This window comes from Carassius carassius, chromosome 7, assembly GCF_963082965.1.
Source record: "Carassius carassius chromosome 7, fCarCar2.1, whole genome shotgun sequence".
NCBI classification, from domain to species: Eukaryota; Metazoa; Chordata; class Actinopteri; order Cypriniformes; family Cyprinidae; genus Carassius; species Carassius carassius.
The window spans coordinates 31,663,694-31,687,754 of record NC_081761.1 but is presented as its reverse complement, the minus strand read 5'-3'; the positions used below and the strand labels follow the sequence as shown (position 1 = coordinate 31,687,754).

The following is a 24,061-nucleotide window of genomic DNA, read 5'->3' as shown; positions in this document are numbered from 1 at the left end:
TAAAAAGGCACTGATATATTTTTAAGATCAGTCAGTGCAAGTTTATTTCAGTGGAAACAGCTCAGACTTACATTTTAGTCTAGGACTAGTCTTAAGCCCTGTCTGTGAAACCAGGGGCATATATCCTAGGAAGGAAGTTATGTAAAATGGTGTCAGGGATCTGCAAGAAATGGGACCCAAATGCAGAATGAGCAGTCAAGGGTATTTTATTAACAAAACAGACTGGAACAGCTGGGGGAATTTGCAGTGAAACGGATCAAACAGATGGGCAGGGCAGACAATACGGGCAGGAGGGATGACCACAGAGAGAGTCCAAGATGACCACGGGCTTGAGCACAGAGGAGGCAGCTCCAGAGGAAGGGCCAGGCAGACACAGGAAACCCGTAGCGTCAAGTGAAACTCAAATGTCACCAGTCTAGTCGCCAGGTAGAGACTCACGAGACTTGACACGTGAGAGAGGTGAGCTGCTTCCAGGCAGTGGGGTTCAGTGGCCAGGAAATCTGAGTGGGGGCAAGACAGGACAATACACAAAACAAGACTAGACTAGACTCAAAACGACACAGACAATAGAAAACAAAAAGAGTGAACAAAAGGCAAAATAACCAAAACTATCCAAAGAAATCAACCAGTTTAAAACAAAAAGCCAGGATCCAAAAAGGAACTGCACTCTCAAACTGAGTAAATGAAACCCTAAATCAAAAAGAGAAAAACAAAAACTAGATTAGGATGTGCACAATCAAAAAAACAAGAACTAGATAAAACTAAAAGGCCAAAAAGGAACCGAGGATATAGACTAACTAGACAAGAGATCAAAAACAACTTGAGCAAGATCAAAAGGATAAATTCTGGCCCAAGAAGCAGGTAAACACCAAAAACGAACCAGCAGAGACACAAGGAAAGAGAACCCAATATATAGAGCAGTACACATGAGGATCAGGTGAAAACGATCAAGCAGACAAGGGCTAAACAAGGGGGCATGACCAGGGGTAACAAGGGGGTGGGACAAGGGGAGCACGTGGCAGACACGAACAAAGACAGAACCATGTGCTTAGACACAAAACAAACAAAGAAACATGGAACAAAGACAAGATGGACAGGACTGTCAGGGCAGGATCCTGACAAAATGGTAATTGACTTTCTTTCTGAACTTCGACTAAACTAAACTGTATGCACAAAATTCTGCAATGCTGAGACAATGTATGTACAGCTATAAGTGTACTGCATGTTAAGTATAAGGTATTAGTTACTGTACATCACATTCAGTATACAATACGGTTTGGGGAGCTCAGAGATGTACAGACGATGAAGCTCTTTTATGGATAGTCAGAAGAGTATGGAAGCTGGTGTCAGCAGAGGCAATTTGGACAGAATGCCCTTTGAATGGCTTAACCTTTATCAAAGAACCAATGTCAGCAATTTACAGCAATTTACAGCAGCAGATATTAACATAACTTTCAATTTATGATCTCTAATAGTGACCTAAATGAATTACTAAAGATGCTGTAAAACATTTTGTTACTGAATTTGTTAAAAATGTATTTTAAGCCTAAAGCCAAAGCTACATATACATCTTAATTTAATTCAGCTAAAAGACTATCAAGGTCTATGTTAGTGTATTCATTTTTATTTATTTTGTATCATTATGATAGATAAATTAATAAATAAATAATTTTTAAAGGTAAACAGTATTTAGTACAAATATTATCATTTTTAATCTTCAATATTATTTTGTTTTAATAAGGTTATTCATATTATATCCCCCCCAAAGAACATAAAACTAAACTGTAAACCAGTAACTAAAAATATGTTCATCATAAAAGACATATTCAAGTTGTTTTTGTATGAAAGTAATAGATTAAGACACACACACACACACAAAGATCATCACAACAGAGCCTATTATTTGAGTGATTTGACTGGTCAGCTGTTTAATCATATTCGACTGCTGACTTATTGAGATCAGAAGCAATAAATGTTTCAAAATGCCAAGACCAATTTAGGCCTCCCCAGTGACTCAATTTCCTTTTGCTGTTTTAAAACGGTTGACCCTGTTCCCGCTGGACTTTGTCAGAAGTGATATTCCAGATCTAATGATTTTTGAGTGAACCTAGATTACTGTCTCTTTCATCAACAGCCTATTGAAGAAGGAACACAAGGACACGCGGACACTCACTGAAACCTCCCCGTCTGTACCTGATCTAGCTCTTTTTTCTGCCGGATCCTCTCAGCATCAGCCTCAGCTATGATCTTCAGCAGCTCGCGTTCCTCTGCCTCCTGTTTCTCAATGAACTGATTCGTCTCCTGAGCCTGTTGCCTCATCTTCTGTAGCTCGGCCTGTAGAAACAGGGCAATCGATGCAAAAGAGAACAGAAAAAAGTTAAAAACAAAACTGAGAAATTACCCCTCTATATGTCAATGCTTTTTTAATGCTCTACAAGGTCTAGTCAAAGTTTTTCATGTTATATTCTCTATAAAGTGCTGGGTAGAAAACTTACAAATTGTAGTCTGTTACTGATTATAAGTTACATGATGAAAAAGCAGTAACATTTTGACAGAGATGAAAAAAAAATTAGGCCAAATCAAATTATGAATAATTTACTGCCATTGCGTGAATAATATGTAGTCATGTAATCTACAGTTACTGCAATCTGATTTTATATTGCATTTTAAAATGTTCTGTAATGTGATTGCAAGTACTTTATTTCTGATTATGTTATCCAGATTACATGTAATCAATTAATATACAGCACTGTATTTTTTTAATTGGATTGCATTGTAAATTCTATATATCTGATTTATGTTAATGAATATAACTTTGATTCTGTGTGTGTTTGTGACAGAGAGAGAGAGAGAATTACATTTTGAAATTTAGTCCATTTAACTTTAATAGGACAATTATTTAAAAAATATATATATATTATTTTAGTCAACAGAAACATTTAAGTTGACTACAGTGTTAAAAATGACTTCTTAATTATAATTATCTTCATCTCATATTGATTATTGCTGTCAAAATATATATTTTTAAAAAAAAACTTTATCACATAATTTTGTTTGCCATTTAACACTGCTATTGACATTCTCCCCTCTCTCTTTCAAGATTCGAGATTAAAATGTGCTTTACTGACATGATAAACTGGTTTACATTGACAAAGCATTAGTAAACATCACACATAAATGCACAATAGATGCTCTTCATAGAGGTTTGCATAAGAAGGGTGGAATATGTTGCTGATTTATGTGTAGTGCGTGAGGTTCAAAAGTGCGATTGTGTTTCCATCTCATTTGTGTGCAGCAGGACCACAGTGTGTCCTCCTTCAGCAGCGAGGACTGTCTGTGTCTGACTTTCTTTGTTTCTAGGCTACGTTTGCTGAGTTTGTAAACAGTCAGGAGTTTTAGTTCAGGGTTGGTCACGGTATTCTGTTAGGGTGTATTATTCTATTACAATTTCCCTCCTTTTGTTGTGATTTCCGCCTGGAGCACAAAAGAAAACCTGCAATAAAAATGGACTCTAATTACTCTCCTAATAAATGCCCCTGGTTTTATTATGTGCAATTTATCAGTGCATAGGCTATTAAAAAACAATGTTTGTTTTTTATAGTCATTCATCAAAAGGTAATCATTTTCTCTTCAGCTTTAAAAAGCTTTTATTTTTTGCTGATGTATCCAAGGCAGAACCGTGTGAGTAAAATAACTTTAACTAGTAATAACAAAGCCTTTACTTGTTCAAATATTGACCCCACACTGCATTCTTTCCTGATGAATACACACTATTAAGAACAAATTGCATCAGCTTTAAGTAGTTTTGTTTAATTCCATGATAATCTAATTTGTCTTCATTCATTTTTTTTTTCCTAAGGTCAAACTGAACATGTTTTGCTCAGACTTGGTGAGGACAAGGCTATTTTTAAGGCCAATTCACACTGCACCAACAGACAGCAAAAGAGATGCTCAGTGTGTTATGCCAGTTGCCACTGGTCAGCGCTTATTTCGCCAATTAAACATGTTGAATCGGTATTTGTCGGGATGTCTGAGAAGTGATTTACTGTATTCGGTCAGTTACTGACCTAATCTCATGATGAAAACATTCCTTTGGGAAAATTTTTGCAAAATGCAAAATACATACAAATAAGTACATACTGCAGTTTCCAACAGAAATGAACACTTAAGGTGGTATATCAGCGAACACTTTTAATCAATTTCGTACACTGTTATGATTATTGCTCCATACAGTATGTTTCGCTTTCCAGATGTAGCTATCTTGCTCAGTAGCTCAGCCGGCACAGAATTGGCATGTTTTTATGTCACATCCACTTTTTTTCATACTTACAGTTAAGGTTCAGGTGTAGTGCAGATGGTACGTTATTTTAAAACATAGCATTAAAGTTATAGCGCCACTCATTAGACATTTCAATCCAGAATTGCAGTGACACGTACAAAACCAACATCAAATAAAACAGACCATATGTATATTTATCTCATCACATAAAACAGACCATATGTGTATTTATCTGAAAACGAACACTCTTTTAGCACCACTCAGTGGACACTTCACATTGAATATGTCACGAAACGCACATGGCAATACCTATTTTTGACCCTTGCCGAAAAATTCCCACAGGTTCGTTTTCGTCATGAGATCAGGCTCGTTAAAGGTGCCATAGAATGCAAAAATCACTTTTATAAGGTGTTTGAACACAGTTTTGTGTGTAAACAACCAGCCTATAATGAAAAAAAAATCCACTCACTCATTGTTTTATAATTCCAAAAAATCATAAACAGTCTCTCCACGCGAGCAGTTCTACTATGATGACATAGTGGGTGAAAGTCCCGTCCATTTGTGACGCTCTCTGCCCTATTAGCATATGCACAGACCTGAGTGAGAAGCTGCGGTCCGCCATTACTGTTCTCTTGCTGTAGTAGCTGGAGGTACAATGTCAGTGCCAAAGAGCCATTAAAATTGTCGTGTGTTGGGATGCACAACCGAACGTAAGAGTCTCCATAGACCATCTGAGGACACGGTGGTTCTGAAAGAGGGATCAATACCAACACTTTGTGCACAAACGTCCAGACCAGTTTGATCATGAATAGTAATGTGGTAGTTAAAAATTGTATTTGGAAGCAATGTGTGAGGGCAGTAACACGTCACCATAATACCGGTATGCCCGCGAGCATGAGCTCTTGAAGCTCCACACTTCTCCACACTCCTGTGCACATGAAAAGCAACCCGAGGCAACTGTGTTAAAGATGTCCAATTCCATAGGAAAACTGCAGATTTGGCAACACTGGAAGGGAGGTTGGAGCACCAGCTCATTTTTTTTCATTTAAAGGGGACATACACTTAAACCAAGCATTTTGGCTCATACCCTAAAAGTGGCAATTTCAAAAAGATATAAAAAAAATTATCTGTGGGGTATTTTGAGATAAAACTCACAATGTGTTATACACTCTGGGAACATCAGAGAACAATTTAAAATATTGTATCAATGCATTCTATGGCACCTTTAATATGCCTTCAGAGGTCACAGCCAAAATTTTGTTCTGCAGGTATTATCTGGTGTTAAATCAGTTAATTAAAATTAATTCATTAATTTAGTCAGTTTCTGATTGTGATGTCAGTTTTTGTATTGTATTTGTTGGCAAACAAGGCTCCTTGTGCCTTGTCCTTGAAATTATCCATTGCATGACATTTCAGTGTTCAATATTTCACACAGAGTTGACAAAAAAGTAGTGTTTCAGAAGTCAATAAAAATTTTAATTGAATGGTTCTCAACAAAAAATTTGATACCTACTGAACTTATATATGAATAGAAAGTGTTTAATAACTTTTCTTTATCTACATATTAGTCATTCTTTGTTTATAATCCTTTTGTTCATGATATCGCCAAAATAAAATAAAATAAAATCTCTCTAATAAAGTAATTTTTCAAGAGGATTAAACAGAGCCAGTAATAAAATGAATGAATAAGTAGTCACATTATTTGCACTGCATGAATCATAGCTTAACACATTAATATAGATTGAACACTGCCTGACTTTGAGAAGCAGGGGGCTTGTAATTTAAATGAGCTTTACAGTTATTTCATTTAGACTTAACTATGTGTTCATGTTTGGTTTTAAAGGGCTTATTAAAATGACTAAATTAATCCATCCAAGCGCAGTGGGGGGCTTCTCTTTTTTCTGCAATGTTGTTCAATGAATATTACTGACATAATAGATGCTGACAGATCTGTTAGGCAGATCCCATATTCTGACATCTGATTTTTCTTCCGTCTCACCTATTCATAGAGACATAGCTTGCTGTGTTTAACTTAATATCATGCCAAGACAGGCATGCATGTCTGTAAGAAGTTGTCCAAGAGGTCGAAACGCTGCACTAATTTCCCCTTGGTGGGAGACTGTGGTACTTCATCAAAACATTCGACTTCAAAATCCATCTCTGTCTCTCACCCCTCTTTGACACTTATTTGGTCGCCTGCGGCAGATGCAGTGGGGTAAACATATAGGTCTGCCAAGAATGTAGAAAACAGACAAAAAAGTGGATGGGAGGGATAAAAAGAGACAGAGGGAAGACAGGCGTGAGTGCTTTACACTTCATTTGATACCAGTCTTAACCTTTATTCCCTGAGAGAGAGAGAGAGAGAGAGAGAGAGAGAGAGAGAGAGAGAGATCAACAGATCCAGAGTCAGGCAGCAGGAGCAGCAGGTGGGTTCTTTTAAAGACCAAAGATCCTGTTTTCAGAACTAGCTCAGGTGCATGTCCCAAACACTAGGCCCATGTTGATACAAGTGATAAGTGGCACAGGCTGAAAGTTTATTTATTTATTTTTATTTATTTATTATTAATTAAATTATCGCATAGTTGTATCTTGAAATTACTTATACTTGATATACAATATAATTCAAAAGTTTGGAGTTGGTAAGTACATTTTAAAATTTGGTTAAAAAAAACAGTTAAATCTGAAATATTATTAACATTTTAAATAACTGTTTTGTTGTTGTTATTTGTTTGTTTGTTTTTTTGTTTTTTTTCAATATATTTTAAATGGAATATATTCCTGTGATGGAACAGCTGAATGTTCAGTGGTTATCACCTTCAGAAGTCATTATAATATCTCTTATTATTATCATCAATGTGCTGCTTCATTTTTTTTTATATAAATATTTTGTATTATAAATATCTTTACTGTCACTTTTGATCATTTCAATCTTTGCTGAGTAAAAGCATGTTTCAAAACGAAAAGAAAACAAAAAAAGAAACAAAACTAAATAAAACAAATACTTGAACAGTGTATTTAAAAAGTGAGACTAGTCAAAATGTTATGGCATATAATTATACTATGAGTGTTATCTACACAAATTAGTGAAACAGTTTTTCCCTTTTTCCTTTTTCTTCCTTAAAAAGTAAATTAATGTGTTAACTACAACTAATTATTAAATTAATTACAATTTTATAATTTAATAGACGGACAGCCATTTGTCATATTTAGTTTTCTATTCTATTCATATTAAAATTATAGAATGAATTAGGGCTCCAGACCAAAATGGTCAATAATTTATAATCTAATCACTACTGGCAACTGTTGGGAAAACTTTAAATCTAAGCTTTATCATTCAGCTTCAGGCATTTGTATGTGTAAGGGTTGATTTTTATTAAAACAGTAAGTGATTTTTTCTTTCTTTTTTTTCGTTTTATACAGAATTACTGTAAATTTTTGAAATGAAATATACAAAAAATAAAACAGTAACAAAAAATTATATGTCAGTCTTTCTACTTCAAAAATTCACATTTTATTCAATAATTTACTAGCAATATCTGAGGGACAATTGTTTCTTAGTAATTCCTACATTTTTATTATTATTATATTATTTTAAAAATTTTTGTCAGTGTCTGTACAGATGTAATTTTTTATACTTGTCCCATAAATGGACTTTCTATCTTAAAATATTAAAATTCATTATTAAATTGCAACTTTATTCAAAAAAATATAATAACATAGTAAAATATAATCATTGGAAATTTTTTATTTATGTCCACTTTAGCAAACAAATGAAATAAATGTACTTTCAGAGACTTCAGAGGGTGTTTTCTTCATCGGGCGCCTTGATGAAGATGCTCTGACAGCATAATAAATGGACAACATTGTAAATATACAGTAAGATGACAAGACCTCTGACTCTGTCTAAAATCTCTTGTTAACACTGAACCGGTAACAACTGTGCAAGGTCATTTTTAAGGTTGTTTGCCAAATCTCCCGTTTACTGTGAAACGCTGATGAAATTTCAAAAAGCGGCGAACATTGTTTAGAACCTGTTTGCATGCTTTACACAACAACACTTCCTTTTTTACAACATCAAATTCTGAAACTTTCCCCCTCCTCTCTCGGTTCAGTGCTAAACATTTGCAGACAGCGTCTGGAGCATGTAATAAGATTTCTCCGAGATCGATGTCGCCTCTCAGCATGCATAACAACCAGCTGGACGGAGCTGGTGCTGAGAGAAGCCTCTCCCCTCATTACCCCCTGCCGTAGCCTCTCGTGATGAGAAAGTGTAGCCCATTCATTAACATGCTAATCAATTCTTATGAAGTGGCCTAATTGTTTTTTCATGGGGTGAGGGTTAGCCAGTAGACAAACTCAGTGCTGGCCAGCTTCAAAGAACACAAGAGCTTCTTTCTTGGTATATTTGTGAAGGCTTGAGGTAATAAACAACAACAAGAAGAGCTGAAAGGTCAATGTCTTGGCACAATAGTCTTTGTGTGCGGAGACAGGAGACCAGCAGGACAAAAGAGGATTGCTTCCTATGAAGCCATCTGTAAGGGAACCCATAAATGCTTGAAAATGCCCTTTAAAAGGATAGTTCATATTTGTGTTTGTACATAACTGTGTATGTGACAAATAAAAATCTTAAATTTGGAATCTTGAATTTGGAATCTTAAAATCTTGAAACAATTTTCATTTAGAAATTGCTAGTAAATGTAAAAAATAATTACAAGGAAGTGGCAAGTAACACATTGAATTAAATACGAAATTCTGAAGTAAAATGACTGAAATTTTATTTTTGTATGTGTAATTTTTTTTTTTTACAGTGATGTCAGTATTTTGTCATTATCACATTCATTTTACAAAGTATACATATTTATGTCAAAAATGTATATGTTAATTTAATTCATTGCTTGCAAAAACTAAGTTTTAATATTATGTTTATGATGTGGATATAGCTTATTAATCTCATTTATAAGCAATTCAGTTCTACAAGCCAATCATTCTTCTTCAAATACGTGACCACAAAACCAGTCTTAAATGTCAATTTTTAGATATTGAGATTTATACATCATCTGAATAAATAAGCTTTCCATTGAAGTATGGTTTATTAGGATCCGACAATATTCTTCAGCAATGCAACTATTTGAAAATCTGGAATCTGAGGGTGCGAAAAAAAAAAATTACTGAGAAAATCGCCTTTGAAGTTGTTCAAATTAAGTTCTTAGCAATGCATATTACTAATCAAAAATTACGTTTTGATATGTTTACGGTACGAAATTTACAACATACCTTCATGGAACATGATCTTTATTTAATATCCTAATGATTTTTGGCATAAAAAATTTTTTTATAATTTTGACCCATACAATGTTTTTTGGCTATTGCTAAAAATATACCCCAGCGACTTAAGACTGGTTTTGTGCTCCATGGTCACATATATATTTTAACAGTCATGTCATGATGCATATTTTTGTGTCTAATTTTGTTGATTAGATCAGTGATGGCACGTTCTTGCTTATTATGCATGCCACCTTTGTCTGACACACCAATTTCACCATTGGAGCCTCCTTCATGAGTTGAATCAGGTGATTTTAATGCAAAATGTGCAGTGTTGGGGGCTCCAGGAATGTGGTTTAGAATCACTGGACTAGATCATGTTGCAAGCATTTGGAGTAAAATACGGACCCAGATTTCTTTGATTTCAGAATGATTTCAAAGCAGACACTTCAGAGCTCAAATGAGGTTTTGTCACAACTACCATCAACCTGCTATTTAATATATGCAGTGTTCACAAATAAATACAAAGAATACACCACGCTCTCCAAGAGTGGCTAACTTTAACACTTTCCCGAACTTTACATTGTATTGTAACAAGTGTGGCAATGTTTACTATCGCCTGCATGGGTTATGCTTTGACATTGACGCATCCTGACAGGATTGGAGGTAAAACATGAAGTCGAGAATGATTTGCTTTGACAGCTGTTCCATGGAAATGTAATGAACCCAAGTTTGTCACCATTTACCAAAGGGTGATATTGACTTTCCGTCATAGGTGTAATATTGCTGACAATTGTTAGATATGTGGGTTGGCTGACAAAGTGTATCTGACAAATGAATACCAGAGGTGACAATGACAGAGGTGCAAATCACCTTTTTTAACCAGTCAGCCTGAAGAAGTGAACGAAGTGTGACCTTTTATGCAAAGAGTTGTGTGTAAAGAAAAACATTCAGATGTCTTACAAACATGTCTTCCAAGTATTTTTCCACCATGAGTTTCTTGACCTCATTTTTTAAAATGAAGATTAAAACACCAGCAAAAAATAAAAAATATTTTTTCTTTAATGTAATAAATGATATGGACTAATTTGTGTGATGATCCATGTTCTCCAGCATGATTTGAGAATGTTTCAAAGAGCATCTTGTGCTTCAGTGGAAGCAAGAAAAGTTGACCTTTTGTGCAAAGGAGTTGACATGATCAATGTCACAAACCTGCTCAGTGAAGCAAGGTTTTCTAAGGTATTTAGTTATATTTCCCTTGCTAACTCCATATACATTGTTCATTTCTAGGTTCAAATAAAAATAAACCTAGATTTTCAATGTTTCTAAGAATTTTGAACCCCACTGCAGCTGTACTGTATATACCCCACTAGTGAGAAGTTCAATCAGTCAGTTACAAAATCTGGCCCAAGCTTGTCAACCATATAACATTTCCTTGCTTTCCATGTCTTCTTTCACAGTTCATTATGGGCACAAACCCAAGACTAACCAAGAGACATCTCATAAGAATAATAAATTAGATAAATTAAGGTTTTATGAGAAAATGGGCAAATGGCATGTTCTCCTGCCTCCTTCCATCTGCATGTGGTTAAGAACTTTATTGAATAATGAATTTCTCATATTCTATAGCCTTCCATCTGAAGCAAGTGAAGCAAGGGGCAAATGACAAATCAAAAAAAAAAAGGCATTATGAAGTAAAAGCTAAACAGAAATGACTGTTAACGACATGATAAAAGGCTTCCAACCACTTGTAATTACATACTCCTTAGAGCACAGAGGTTGAAACGGACATGGTGACATTTTGAAAAATGAAACATGACTTCTTATGATAGCAGTGTTTGGGAAGTTGCTTTGAAACTGAAGCATCCCACACTACAAGCTACTCTCGAATCAGTAATTACAGTAAACCTACTCTTTAGAAAACGGAATCTGCTAAAGAAGAGTTTAATTTACATTCAAAATCTATGGACCCAATGTTTCCAGCAGAACATTGCCCAGAGTGTAACTTTGCTTCCATCGGCCTGGCTACTTATTTCCATTGTTTCATGGTCCAGACCTTTATTACTGTCCTTTATTGCACTACAGCATACCAAGAAAGCCCAGAAGGTTTGGAGATACTCTGACCCAGTCATCCAGCCTTTTTAGTCTTTGTCAGATTCACTTGCTCATTCACTTGCTCATTTTTCCCACTTCCAAAAACATGAAATTCCAAAAACTGACTTCTCACTTGCTTCTCAATAAACTGATGTCATTCAAACAAACTGATGGTTCAGATGATTCATGTAAACCTCAAGTGAACCACTTGAATGGACTGTGTAGACAGTTTAGAAGAAACTTGCAAGATTTGTAGCATTCCACCATTATACCATTTGTTTCGGGAAAAGCTAGCGTGTCTCATGAAGACTACTAAAAATATAAGCTGTTGCATCACTAGGTTTGGCAAATGGTATAACTCTAAAAATGCTTCACACGATTTGTGAATGCAAAACCTGTCTTCATTCACATGTTCTGGATCTTTCTTCCTCTTGTTAAAGAGAGAAACATATGATGGTTTTGACTTGAGAAGTGGTGGAAAAACAGGAAGGAGAAGGCAGAGGAACCAGAGAAGAAAGCAGAGGTAAATTGCAGCTCTGGGGCACCTGTATGCTTTAGAGTACAAAAGGCAAAGGGTGAGACACGGGCTCACAAAAACCAAGAAAACAAATGAAAGAAGGTGAAAGAAAGGAATGCCAGAGAGGGTTACATAAGCCTGCAGTGAACTCCCTATCAATTTAAAGTTTTCTGCATCATGTCCCCGCGGCCCCTCAAAACATGAAAGATTGCTTTTGTTCGTCATTTCTTTCTCTCGTTCTTTCTCTCTAGTTGTTTGTCGATCTTCTTTGCTCCGATTTTCTTTCCCATCAGTCTATTTAAGTTCCTTTTGCTTTTTGTTTGTAAAGTGATGCCTGAAAAAATTACACTCGGATGACAGGAAAAATGAGTAAGTCAGGTTTCCATGAAACAATTTTACACTGAATAGTTAGTGCAATTAGAAGAGGCAATTGCTTAAGTGTTTGTTAAGTGTGCATTTACTTTCATTTTAGTTTCTTTTTTTTCGTAGACCCTAATTGTGCTAAATCTCATTAAAATAGTTACGATGATGTGTAAAAAAAGAATTCATAACACCTGTTGTATTAAAACTCTAAACATCATAATTTGTAAAATTAATTAAAAAAAAACATCACTAACTTGTAAAAGAGAATATTCTCTCTTAAAAAAAAATGTTTTGCTAAAGCACACGATTTGGGGGTATAATATTTAAAAAACAATATATAATAAAAAAAAAACTTCTCTTTAAGATTCCTAATTGATCACTACATCATTTTCCATGGGAAAAACTGATTATTATTGGAAATTAACACTGACTATTAACAAATAAAAAGAATCAATAAGTTCCCTTTCAAGGGAACTTCGAACTGCGTCCTCTGAGGGGACACTATGGGGAACACCTCGTCGTGACCCGTGTCTGAAGCATACTTTGAAAAACGCCAACGCGTTGGCCGGCGACAGCCTCTGACGTCACTACCAGCGCGACTATAAATACGCGCCCGTAGGACCCGTCACTATCTTCTTCGTCTTCAGTTGACTGTTTTGTTTGAAGCGTGCATCTGAGAAACGAAAAACCAAGACGGTAAGAGCGATCTATTACTGTTTTCATCATGGCTTCCACTAGCAAGGCGTTTAGACAGTGTGTGCATCCGTGTCAGCGTTATCTGACACCCGATGACACACACACTCTTTGCGTCTCTTGTTTGGGCGAAGAGCACGCGCGCGATGTCCTTGAGGGGGCGGTCTGCGTGCACTGCGAGCGTTTCTCTCTGAGAAAGCTCCACTCTCGTTTGTCTTTCTTTTCGAGGAAAGAGGGACAGCCATCTGGATCCCGCGGCTCAGGTCCCGCCGTTGCCGAGGCACGGAGGAGAATGAGCTCGTGGGGATCACAAATGGATCTCGCTGAGGAGTGTAGAGAGGGACCTTCCTTTTCACACTCTCCGGCGGCGAATGAGAGCGAACTTCGGAAGGCAGATGTGGTATCATTAACCCATTCTGACACTGAAGTTAGTGCTCTGCTGGGTTCTACCCAGGAAGAGCAGGAGATGTCTGAGAGTGGTGAAGAAGCTGAGCCTGAGCCTTTTCGATCCTCCTGTCCCGCGTATGAGGAGCTGTTAGAGGTTATGGATCGCGCCACGGCAAAATCAGATTTGCCATGGAAGCGTGCCAGCAAGGTGGCGCCACGAGGTCGCCTCGCTGAGCGGTACTTGTCTGACCATAGCCCTCCAGCCCAGGTGAGCCTTCCATTCTTGCCTGACTTACATGCAGAAGTCGAAAAGGAATGGAAGAGGCCGTTTTCCTCTCGCATCCACCGGTTTCAGCATACGAGCTATGCTAATATCGAGGGCTTGCATGAGAACGGCTATGAGAGGATGCCCCCTGTAGAAGAGACGCTGGCTTGCTATCTCTCTGTGGGGCAAACGTCCTCTCTTAAATCTCCCGCTTTGCCATCTAAGCCCCTCCAAGATACATCCCGCTTAAATGGCAGGTCATACGCGGCAGCTGGTCAGGCTGTGGCTTCACTGCACACGATGGCGGTGCTCCAGGCCTACCAGGCTGACCTGCTGAAGGACCTGGATACAGGTGAGGGCCTTTCACCTGACCAGGTAGCCGAGCTGCGCCGCACCACAGACCTCTCTCTCCGAGCAACCAAGCAGGCCGCCTCCGCCATGGGCAGGTCTATGGCGGCCATGGTAGTGACGGAGAGACATCTGTGGGTGAACCTGGCTGACATCGGGAAGGAAGAAAGGGGGTTTCTTCTCGATGCTCCGGTCTCGCCTTCTGAGCTTTTTGGTACCTCCGTCGAGATGGTGGTCGGGAAGTTCAGGGAGGCAAGGGCGCGCTCAGCGGCCTTTAAATCCTTCATTCCACGAAGGTCCAGGTCCGAGCCCGAGCAACTCAGGGGTCCTGGCCCATCTCGATCTGAGGGTCGTAGAGGGGCGCAGAAGGCTAGTGTTGCGGCTCGCGCTCCTCCCCCGCCTAAGGGCAGGGGCAAGAGGAACCGCGGGTCACGGAGCGGTAAGCAGGGTCTGAGGGACGTGATTCGGACGAGGCAGCGTCCTCGCCCGGGTCAGAGCGGTAGGATGATCTAGTAGCTCCGGATGTTTTTAACCTCTGTTTTTAACCTCTGTTTTTTGTCCTCCCCTGCCTAATTCCCCTGTAGCCACCAGCTTTCCACCTGATCGAGGTTAGATGGACGGTCTCTCACATAACAGTCTCCTTCTGGACCTATGATGTTTTGGTTGGTTCTATGTTCATAGCAACCGCCTTACTGACGGTCCGGACCAGAAGGGGGTGCCCCGCAGCGGGACTCCAGTACAGGAGGGTGGGTGAGTAGGTAACCCTTGCTCTACCTGTTTATGGACGTTATGTTGCTGGTGGTTATGTGTCTACTAACAATCTCTGTGAGTTTCCTTTACAGTAGCTAGGTGGCCAAAGAATTGGCACAGCACTGCAGGGAATTCCATAGATGTCCGGCCAGGTCACCCTGAGGGGCCGCCTGGCGCATCCGGGGAGGTGGTGGTTACGGCAAGAAGCTCTGTATTTACTGCCTCAGGTGATGCTCCCCTCGCCTAGAAAAGAGGGTTGGAGCTCACCGCTCCCGTGCGATCCAGCGCCTCTGCGATGCTTGGGAACCTCTCTGTACACACGCTTGCCTGTGTACTTTCTCAAAGCCACATAGTGGTCAGTGTGCACGTTAACGCTTTGCGCACTGTCTGAAATCCACGTAAAGTGGTAAGTGTGCACGCAAGACTCTGCGCACTTTCTGAAATCCACATAAAGTGGTAAGTGTGCACGCAAGACTCTGCGCACTTTCTAAAATCCTGTATGGTAAGGGTTACGCGCTCCGCTTCGTTCCCTTTCTTGGGATGATTCGCCCCCGGTGTTCCTTGGGCTTCATCCAACCAGTGTGTATTTGTTATGCACCTCAAGCATCGCTTCCCTCAACATGAGGGGCTGGGTGGTCTCCCACATATTGTGGTTATCAGGTGGTAGGCTTCATCAGGCCTCCCTGATGGTGAGCTCCCATATACGGTGGTCGCCAGGTAGTAGGCCTCACCAGGCCTCCCTGGAGATTTGGCTCCCACATACTGTGCGTCTCCACTAAATAGCATATTGTGGTTTTCAGATAGTAGGCTTCACCAGGTCTCTCTGAAGGTGAGCTCCCACGTTCGGTGGTCGCCAGGTAGTAGGCCTCACCAGGCCTCCCTGGAGATTTAGCTCCCACATACTATGCGTTTCCACGGAATAGCATGTTGTGGCTTTTTCAGATAGTAGGCTTCACCAGGTCTCTCTGAAGACGAGCTCCCACATACTGTGGTTGCCAGGTAGTAGGCCTCACCAGGCCTCCCTGGAGATTTAGCTCCCACATACTATGCGTTTCCACGGAATAGCATATTGTGGCTTTTTCAGATAGTAGGCTTCACCAGGTCTCTCTGAAGACGAGCTCCCACATACTGTGGTTGCCAGGTAGTAGGCCTCACCAGGCCTCCCTGGAGATTTAGCTCCCACATACTATGCGTTTCTACGGAATAGCACATTGTGGTTTTCAGATAGTAGGCTTCATCAGGTCTCTCTGAAGACGAGCTCCCACATACTGTGGTTGCCAGGTAGTAGGCCTCACCAGGCCTCCCTGGAGATTTAGCTCCCACATATTGTGCGTTCCACTAAATAGCACATTGTGGTTTTCAGATAGTAGGCTTCATCAGGTCTCTCTGAAGACGAGCTCCCACATACTGTGGTTGCCAGGTAGTAGGCCTCACCAGGCCTCCCTGGAGATTTAGCTCCCACATACTGTGCGTTTCCTAAAAAACGAGCTCCCGCGATTTGTGGTTGTCAGGTAGTAGGCCTCACCAGGCCTCCCTGGAGTTGAGTTCCATATTGCTTTCAGTTTCCACTGAGGTGGTTATCTGGTAACAGATAGTAGGCCTCTCTAGGCCTCTCTGTAGGTGAACTCCCACATATTGTGGTTATCAGGTAGCAGGCTTCACAGGCCTCTCTGAATGTGAGCTCCCACATACTGTGGTTGTCAGGTAACCTTTCAGTACACACGCTTGCCTGTGTACTTTCTCAAATCCACATGGTGGTCAGTGTGCACGTTAACGCTTTGTGCACTGTCTGAAACCCACGTAAAGTGGTAAGTGTGCACGCAAGACTCTGCGCACTTTCTGAAATCCACGTAAAGTGGTAAGTGTGCACGCAAGACTCTGCGCACTTTCTAAAATCCTGTATGGTAAGGGTTACGCGCTCCGCTTCGTTCCCTTTCTTGGGATGATTCGCCCCGGTGTTCCTTGGGCTTCATCCAACCAGTGTGTATTTGTTATACACCTCAAGCATCGCTTCCCTTATCATGAGGGGCTGGGTGGACTACCCACATATTGTGGTTGTCAGGTGGTAGGCTTCATCAGGCCTCCCTGATGGTGAGCTCCCACATACTGTGGTTGCCAGGTAGTAGGCCTCACCAGGCCTCCCTGGAGATTTAGCTCCCACATACTGTGCGTTTCCTAAAAAGCGAGCTCCCGTGATTTGTGGTTGTCAGGTAGTAGGCCTCACCAGGCCTCCCTGGAGTCGAGTTCCATATTGCTTTCAGTTTCCACTGAGGTGGTTACCTGGTAACAGATAGTAGGCCTCTCTAGGCCTCTCTGTAGGTGAACTCCCACATTTTGTGGTTATCAGGTAGCAGGCTTCACAGGCCTCTCTGAATGTGAGCTCCCACATACTGTGGTTGTCAGGTAACCTTTCAGTACACACGCTTGCCTGTGTACTTTCTCAAATCCACATGGTGGTCAGTGTGCACGTTAACGCTTTGCGCACTGTCTGAAATCCACGTAAAGTGGTAAGTGTGCACGCAAGACTCTGCGCACTTTCTGAAATCCACGTAAAGTGGTAAGTGTGCACGCAAGACTCTGCGCACTTTCTAAAATCCTGTATGGTAAGGGTTACGCGCTCCGCTTCGTTCCCTTTCTCGGGATGATTCGCCCCGGTGTTCCTTGGGCTTCATCCAACCGGTGTGTACTTATTGTACACCCCAAGCCCCCTCAACTTGGGGGGGCTGTGTGGGCAATTCTCGGGTAGTTCAGCAGCGCTCCCCTTTTCTGAAAGGGTCACCTATGAGCATGCTGCTCGGAGCTCGGAGTCTTCCTCTCTTGGGAGACTGATTCCCGGTTCTTCAGAGCGCTTCAGTACCACATACTGTTTGAGACGCTCTGTGAGAGCAGGCATCCTGCTGAGGCAGGGGCTGAGGCCTCCAATTGCTCTGCTCCCGGGCCATTCTTCTACGAGCTGCTCTGACAGAGTCCCACGAGAACCCCTCCTTAGAACAGTATTTTAAATCCATGTTATGGTAAGTGTGCACGGGAGTCTTTGCGCACTTTCTAAAATCCACATTGTGGTAAGTTCGCACGCTAGTCTCTGCGTTCTTTCTAAAATCCCTAGATGGTAAGGGCTTCGCGCTGCTGCTTCGTGCCCTTTCTTGAGTTGGTTTAAGCCCCATTCATCTTGGGCACCACTCCACCTAGGTATCCTCGGATACCTATCTAGAACAGGGCGCCGCTACTAGAGTGTTGTGGGGACAGCCCTTTCGGCAGGTTTTTGCGAAAGCTAGCAGTAGCCCCTGTGTGACAGGCAAAGACTTGGTAGAGGAAAGTGCCAGGCTCTTAGCCGTATCCCTTTAAAGGAATCTCTGTGATTCCAAGCCTTTAGCTCTACCCCGGGCCAGGGCCCTACAGGATAAGCTGGGTATGTAGCTTAGGCCTTTGGCCGTAAGGGATAATGTCATAAGGCAGCCGTCAGACCGTCCCAGGGGCGACTCCCGGTGAAGAGAAAAGCGGTAGAGTTGGTACTTAGTGTTTGCCATGATTCTGGTCTGCACTCCCCTCAGCATGGCGGCGTGGGTATACTGTTCCCCATAGTGTCCCCTCGGAGGACGCAGTTCGAAGTTCCCTTGAAAGGGAACGTCTCAGGTTACGAATGTAACCATGGTTCCCTGAGAGGGAACGAGACACTGCGTCCTCTAGCTCCCTGCCATGCTTCGGACGCAAGCTTCACGAAGAAGATAGTGACGGGTCCTACGGGCGCGTATTTATAGTCGCGCTGGTAGTGACGTCAGAGGCTGTCGCCGGCCAACGCGTTGGCGTTTTTCAAAGTATGCTTCAGACACGGGTCACGACGAGGTGTTCCCCATAGTGTCCCCTCAGAGGACGCAGTGTCTCGTTCCCTCTCAGGGAACCATGGTTACATTCGTAACCTGAGACGTTAATTGTATATAAAAACTAACAGGTGTATACAGGACTTTATAAAGATGTTACAAAAAAATCTATACCAAAACATACGCTATTCTCTTGTACTTGCTGTTCATCAAAAAAAATCACAGAAATTAATACATTTAAACTGTAATAAAATACATTCAAATAGAACAGTTATTTAAATTGTAGCAATATTTTACAATATTACTGTTTTTGTTGTTGTTGTATAAAAGTATAAAATATTTTTTCAAAAACATTTTTACAAATCTTACCAATCCCAAACTTTTGAAGGCTAGTGTAAATCTTGGGAAATGTGATTTAAAATGTTAATAATGTGAAAAACTGAAATAACTGCTAGCTTTGACTTGAACAGCTACTTGGTGTAAGGCCAGACTTATCATTGAAAATCTGTTATGGATGGAGTCAACTGGATGAAAGAAAGAAAGAAAGAAAGAAAGAAAGAAAGAAAGAAAGAAAGAAAGAAAGAAAGAGAAAGAACAGAATGAAAGTTACCTTCAGCTATTTTCGCTGCAGGATATACAGACCTTTTATGACTCATGAGTCTTCACGATTATGAATTACCTGACTAAGCATAATGTTTCTTGTCTGAGATTCTGATCCTCTAGAAGTAAATGCGAGTGCGCTTCTTTTCTTTATGATGATTGGTCTTTTTCTACTGTTCTCTGTGGCTTTCCTTCATTAGTACAGGAATCTAAACACAGGGAGCACTGAGCTTGGCTCAAACATGCCTCTTACTTTGATTTGCAAGAGTGAAGCATGCTCTCCAAACATAATGTTGATCTCTACCACGAGAGTATCAGCATTTGTTGAGTTCACAGACTTTAGTTTGCTCTCTAAAGTTTCACAACGTTTCAGTCTTCAGTGCATCTTTTGGTATTGTCTCTCCTTTTTTCTTCCATTGGGTGTTTTTCCTTTTCACTTCATGGTTCAAAGGAGAGGTGAACATCACAGCCATCATGCTTCCTGAGAACCAGTCAGGGAGCCAGACAGCACCTCCTGTGGCATGCTGGGTAAGCTGCTCAAGTTGGGTAGCTGCCCAACAGCCCTCGAGACCCATTTTCTTTTATTAATGAATCTTTCTGTCTAGTTCCTTACTAATGCACACACCATATTTCACCCAGAATGAGCTTTTAAAGATCTTCAACAGTGCTTAATGCAGTGGGATACCAGGAAAGGATGTTTAAAAGCAAGTAACTATACACTTCCTGAGACAGCATTTGGATTAATCAAAACAGACTGTCAGTTATCCATGGATCTGTTTAGTTTTGAGACAGCTGAGTCGAGATTTTCCACCCGTTGTCGTCCAGAACTCCACAACCCTCCACCCCATGCATAGAGGAACCTTCCAATCTGAAACCATCTGTTCGGACCACTGGACAAGACTCCCCTGAAACAATCTGTTCAGGCTGATGGAGCAATTTCACCGTGCTCCAGATACAGTATTAACATACAGTGGGGTCTGAGATTTTATACTGGTTTCTTGGTTTAACATTTTACATTACATGTATTACACACATGCACTGTACTATATATATATATATATATAGACACATATATACAGTACAGACCAAAAGTTTGGACACACCTTCTCATTCAAAGAGTTTTCTTTATTTTTCATAACTATGAAAATTGTAGATTCAGACCGAAGGCATAAAAACTATGAATTAACACGTGGAATTATATATGGAATTATATACATAACAAAAAAGTGTGAAACAACTGAAAATATGTCATATTCTAGGTTCTTCAAAGTAGCCACCTTTTGCTTTGATTACTGCTTTGCACACTCTTGGCATTCTCTTGATGAGCTTCAAGTGGTAGTCACCTGAAATGGTCTTCCAACAGTCTTGAAGGAGTTCCCCGAGAGATGCTTAGCACTTGTTGGCCCTTTTGCCTTCAGTCTGCGGTCCAGCTCACCCCTAAACCATCTCGATTGGGTTCAGGTCTGGTGACTGTGGAGGCCAGGTCATCTGGCGCAGCTCCCCATCACTCTCCTTCTTGGTCAAATAGCCCTTGATGCCTTCAGTGTGACGCTACAATTCTCATAGTCATGAAAATAAAGAAAACTCTTTGAATGAGAAGGTGTGTCCAAACTTTTGGTCTGTACTGTATATATATATAAGTTTCTTCTGCTCATCAAGCCTGCATTTTTTTGATCAAAAATACAGAAAAAAAATGGAATATTGTGAAATTTTATTACAATTTAAAATACTTGTTTTTAAATTTATTATACTTTAAATTATCATTTATTTCTGTGATGCAAAGCTGAATTTTTAGGATCATTATCACATGATCCTTTAGAAATCATTCTAATATGATGATTCATTATCAAAGTTGGAAACAGTTCTGCTGCTTAATATTTTTTCAGAACATGTGATACTTTTTTAGGATACTTTGATGAATAAAAAAAAAAAAAAAATAAGCTATGTTTTTAAAATATAAATATTTTGTAATAACAATTTACACTACTGGTCAGTAATTTGGGGTCAGTAATTTTTTTTAAAATGAAATCAATACTTTTATTCAGCAAGGATGTGTTAAATTGATAAAAAGTGATAGTAAAGAAAATATATTATTAGAATTTTTTTTTTATTTTTAATAAATGCAGTTCTTTTTAACTTTTTATTCATCAAATATATTAGATATTTGTTTCCAACACTCATAATAAATCAGAATATTAGAATGATTTCTAAATGATCATGTGATAGACTGGATGTTACATGTGACACTGAAGGCTGGAGTAATGATGCTGAAAATTCAGCTTTGCATCACAGGAATAAATTATTTTTTTAAAGTATATTCAAATAGAAAACTATTATTTTAAGTTGTAATAAAATTTCACAATATTACTGTTTTTTCTGTATTTTTTGATCAAATAAATGCAGCCTTGATGAGCAGAAGAAACTTCTTACAAAAACATTAAAAATAGTTATGTTTCCAAACTTTTGGTCTGTACTGTATATGGTATGATTTTATATATATAATTTTATAGCTTCAATACATTTTATTATTTGAACTTAAAAGTAAACGTTCCTGTTTTAACACTAGAATGACCTAAAAAAATAAAAATACATATATATATATATATATATGTGTGTGTGTGTGTATAAAGTGGCTAAAAATGTCCTGCACTGGATTAAGGGGTGGTTTATAAGAAAAGGCATCTCTTCTGTTTTGCCTTATTTAAAGATTTGATTATACACAAATATTTAAATGTTTCTGTAATGTTTTTGTTCACTTTCAATTCAATACAACTAAAACTATAACTAATGTGTGCTTATGTAAGAAATTTGATAATTTAGCTAAGATCCTGGCAAACAAGGTCAACACAACGATACAATTAAAAAAAATTAAAAACAATTCTGCAGTGAACAGATTTTACAAATAAATTAAGAATTAAATACTATAAAAAAACGAATCACCAAAATAGCATGATGAGTCAAAGTTTACTACAATTTAGGATATTGATTATATGAACATTTTATTTTTCCCAAACCTATGACAAATACTGTACATGAATAGCATTGCTGCTGCTCGTTTACTTATGAAGAATATGTGGAATATCAAGAAATTTAATTATGTTAATGAGAAATAGTCCATAAATCAAACTGACAAATCTTATGCCTTCCAGTGTTAAATAAATACATTTTTAATAATCACTTAATTTCATTGTGGTCTCAGATGTTTGAACCCCACAGCATAAATCCACTGCCGCATGTATTTTGTTATAAAGGTCCATAATGCATGTGTAGATTATAAAATACATGTAGAGCTAAACAAGGATTAGTGGCTACTTTAGATCTGTTAGAGCTGGGGAATCACATACTCAAGCTGTTTCTCTCTCGCTACGTCTCTCTCTCTCTCTCTCTCTCTCTCTCTCTCTCTCTCTCTCTCTCTCTGTGACCACACCCCTCAGTCTATACCTCAGAACAAGGTCATATATAATTTACAACTCCAATAACCGCCAAAAAGCATTGCATATTCATTAAGTCTTTCATGTCAGATGTTGAATTTGAAAGTGCATAGAGTCAAAGCCCTCTCTGAACTCACATTTATATTTCTGCCATAAAATATGGAGTGATCTTTTGTGTTTTCTTTTATTTCTTTCCTTTTTTGTGCCATCCTATTTGATATTCCAATATTATCCTTTGTGAGGGTGATATTGAAAGCTTGCCATTGTATTTAATAAGCACAAAGATCTGAAAAGTAATAATGAAAGGATTATGAAAAATATCTCCTAGAATTTGAATGCAAGGTTACTTTTCTTATGATGTCTGGTCATTTCAAGCACCACAAATTAACACCTTTAAGGACATTGACCAGTCTATCACTTAAAAAAAAAAGAAAAAGAAAAAGAAAATCAGCTTTACCCTTTAATCAACTTCACCCTAACCCTATCAACCAGCTAAAGAAGTAAAATATATTTTAAGTCAAAGAATCACTGAAAATACTCTGTATAAACTGTATGAAATTGTATAATTTTTTTTAATTGTTTGAATGCTGCACAATTTAATGAGGTAAAAAAAGAATGCATTCAACTCTGCAACTGAGTGAATAATACTGTAAGTACGAACAAATTGTGAACTGCAGTTGTGGTATTAATATTTTTGTGAAAATGTTATACTTTCATGTCATTTAATTATATAAATGAATTTTATAATTATATTCCAACTGGAGCTGGAATAACATGAGACATTTTTGCATGGTTTCTATTTCTGCACTTTGCACTGTAAAACCCATCTGTACAATCTCATTGGTTTAAAATACAATTTTTGCATTACTACATGCTTCATTGAAAACGTCTCCCATCATGCCTGGTAAGGATACTGACTAAGCATAGTGATGTTAGATTTGAAAGTATACAGAACTAAGATGGCGATAGACATGTGGCAGTGAAGGATGAAATGGGTTACCTTAAGATTTTCCCGTTCCCTCTCTACACGCTGGAACTCCTGGCGCTCCTTGTCTAGAGCCACCTCTTTTGTGGTGATTTCATCTTTTAGCTGTTCGAACATGTGGTTCACGATCTTCACCTTGCGTTTCATCTCAGCGTTCTGATCCTAGAAGTGAACACAGGGTGGTGTGTTAGAAATTGGCCAAACTTATACAGAAAGACAGCTGGGCAGACAGGTAGACAACCACCCTAGCAGATTCACACTCAGAACAC

The 24,061-nt window shown here is 39.1% G+C and overlaps 1 protein-coding gene across 1 annotated transcript in view; it reads right to left on the bottom strand.

Annotated features, from left to right (window-relative positions):
• LOC132144243 (cilia- and flagella-associated protein 58-like) overlaps positions 1–24,061 on the bottom strand; it is a 98,010-nt gene that overhangs the window by 48,859 nt on the left and 25,090 nt on the right. Inside the window, exons 12-13 of the mRNA XM_059555025.1 lie at positions 23,808–23,954; positions 2,194–2,334 (exon numbers count right to left, since the gene is read on the bottom strand). Coding sequence (XP_059411008.1) covers positions 2,194–2,334; positions 23,808–23,954 — 288 coding nt within the window. The remainder of the gene's footprint in view (positions 1–2,193; positions 2,335–23,807; positions 23,955–24,061) is intronic.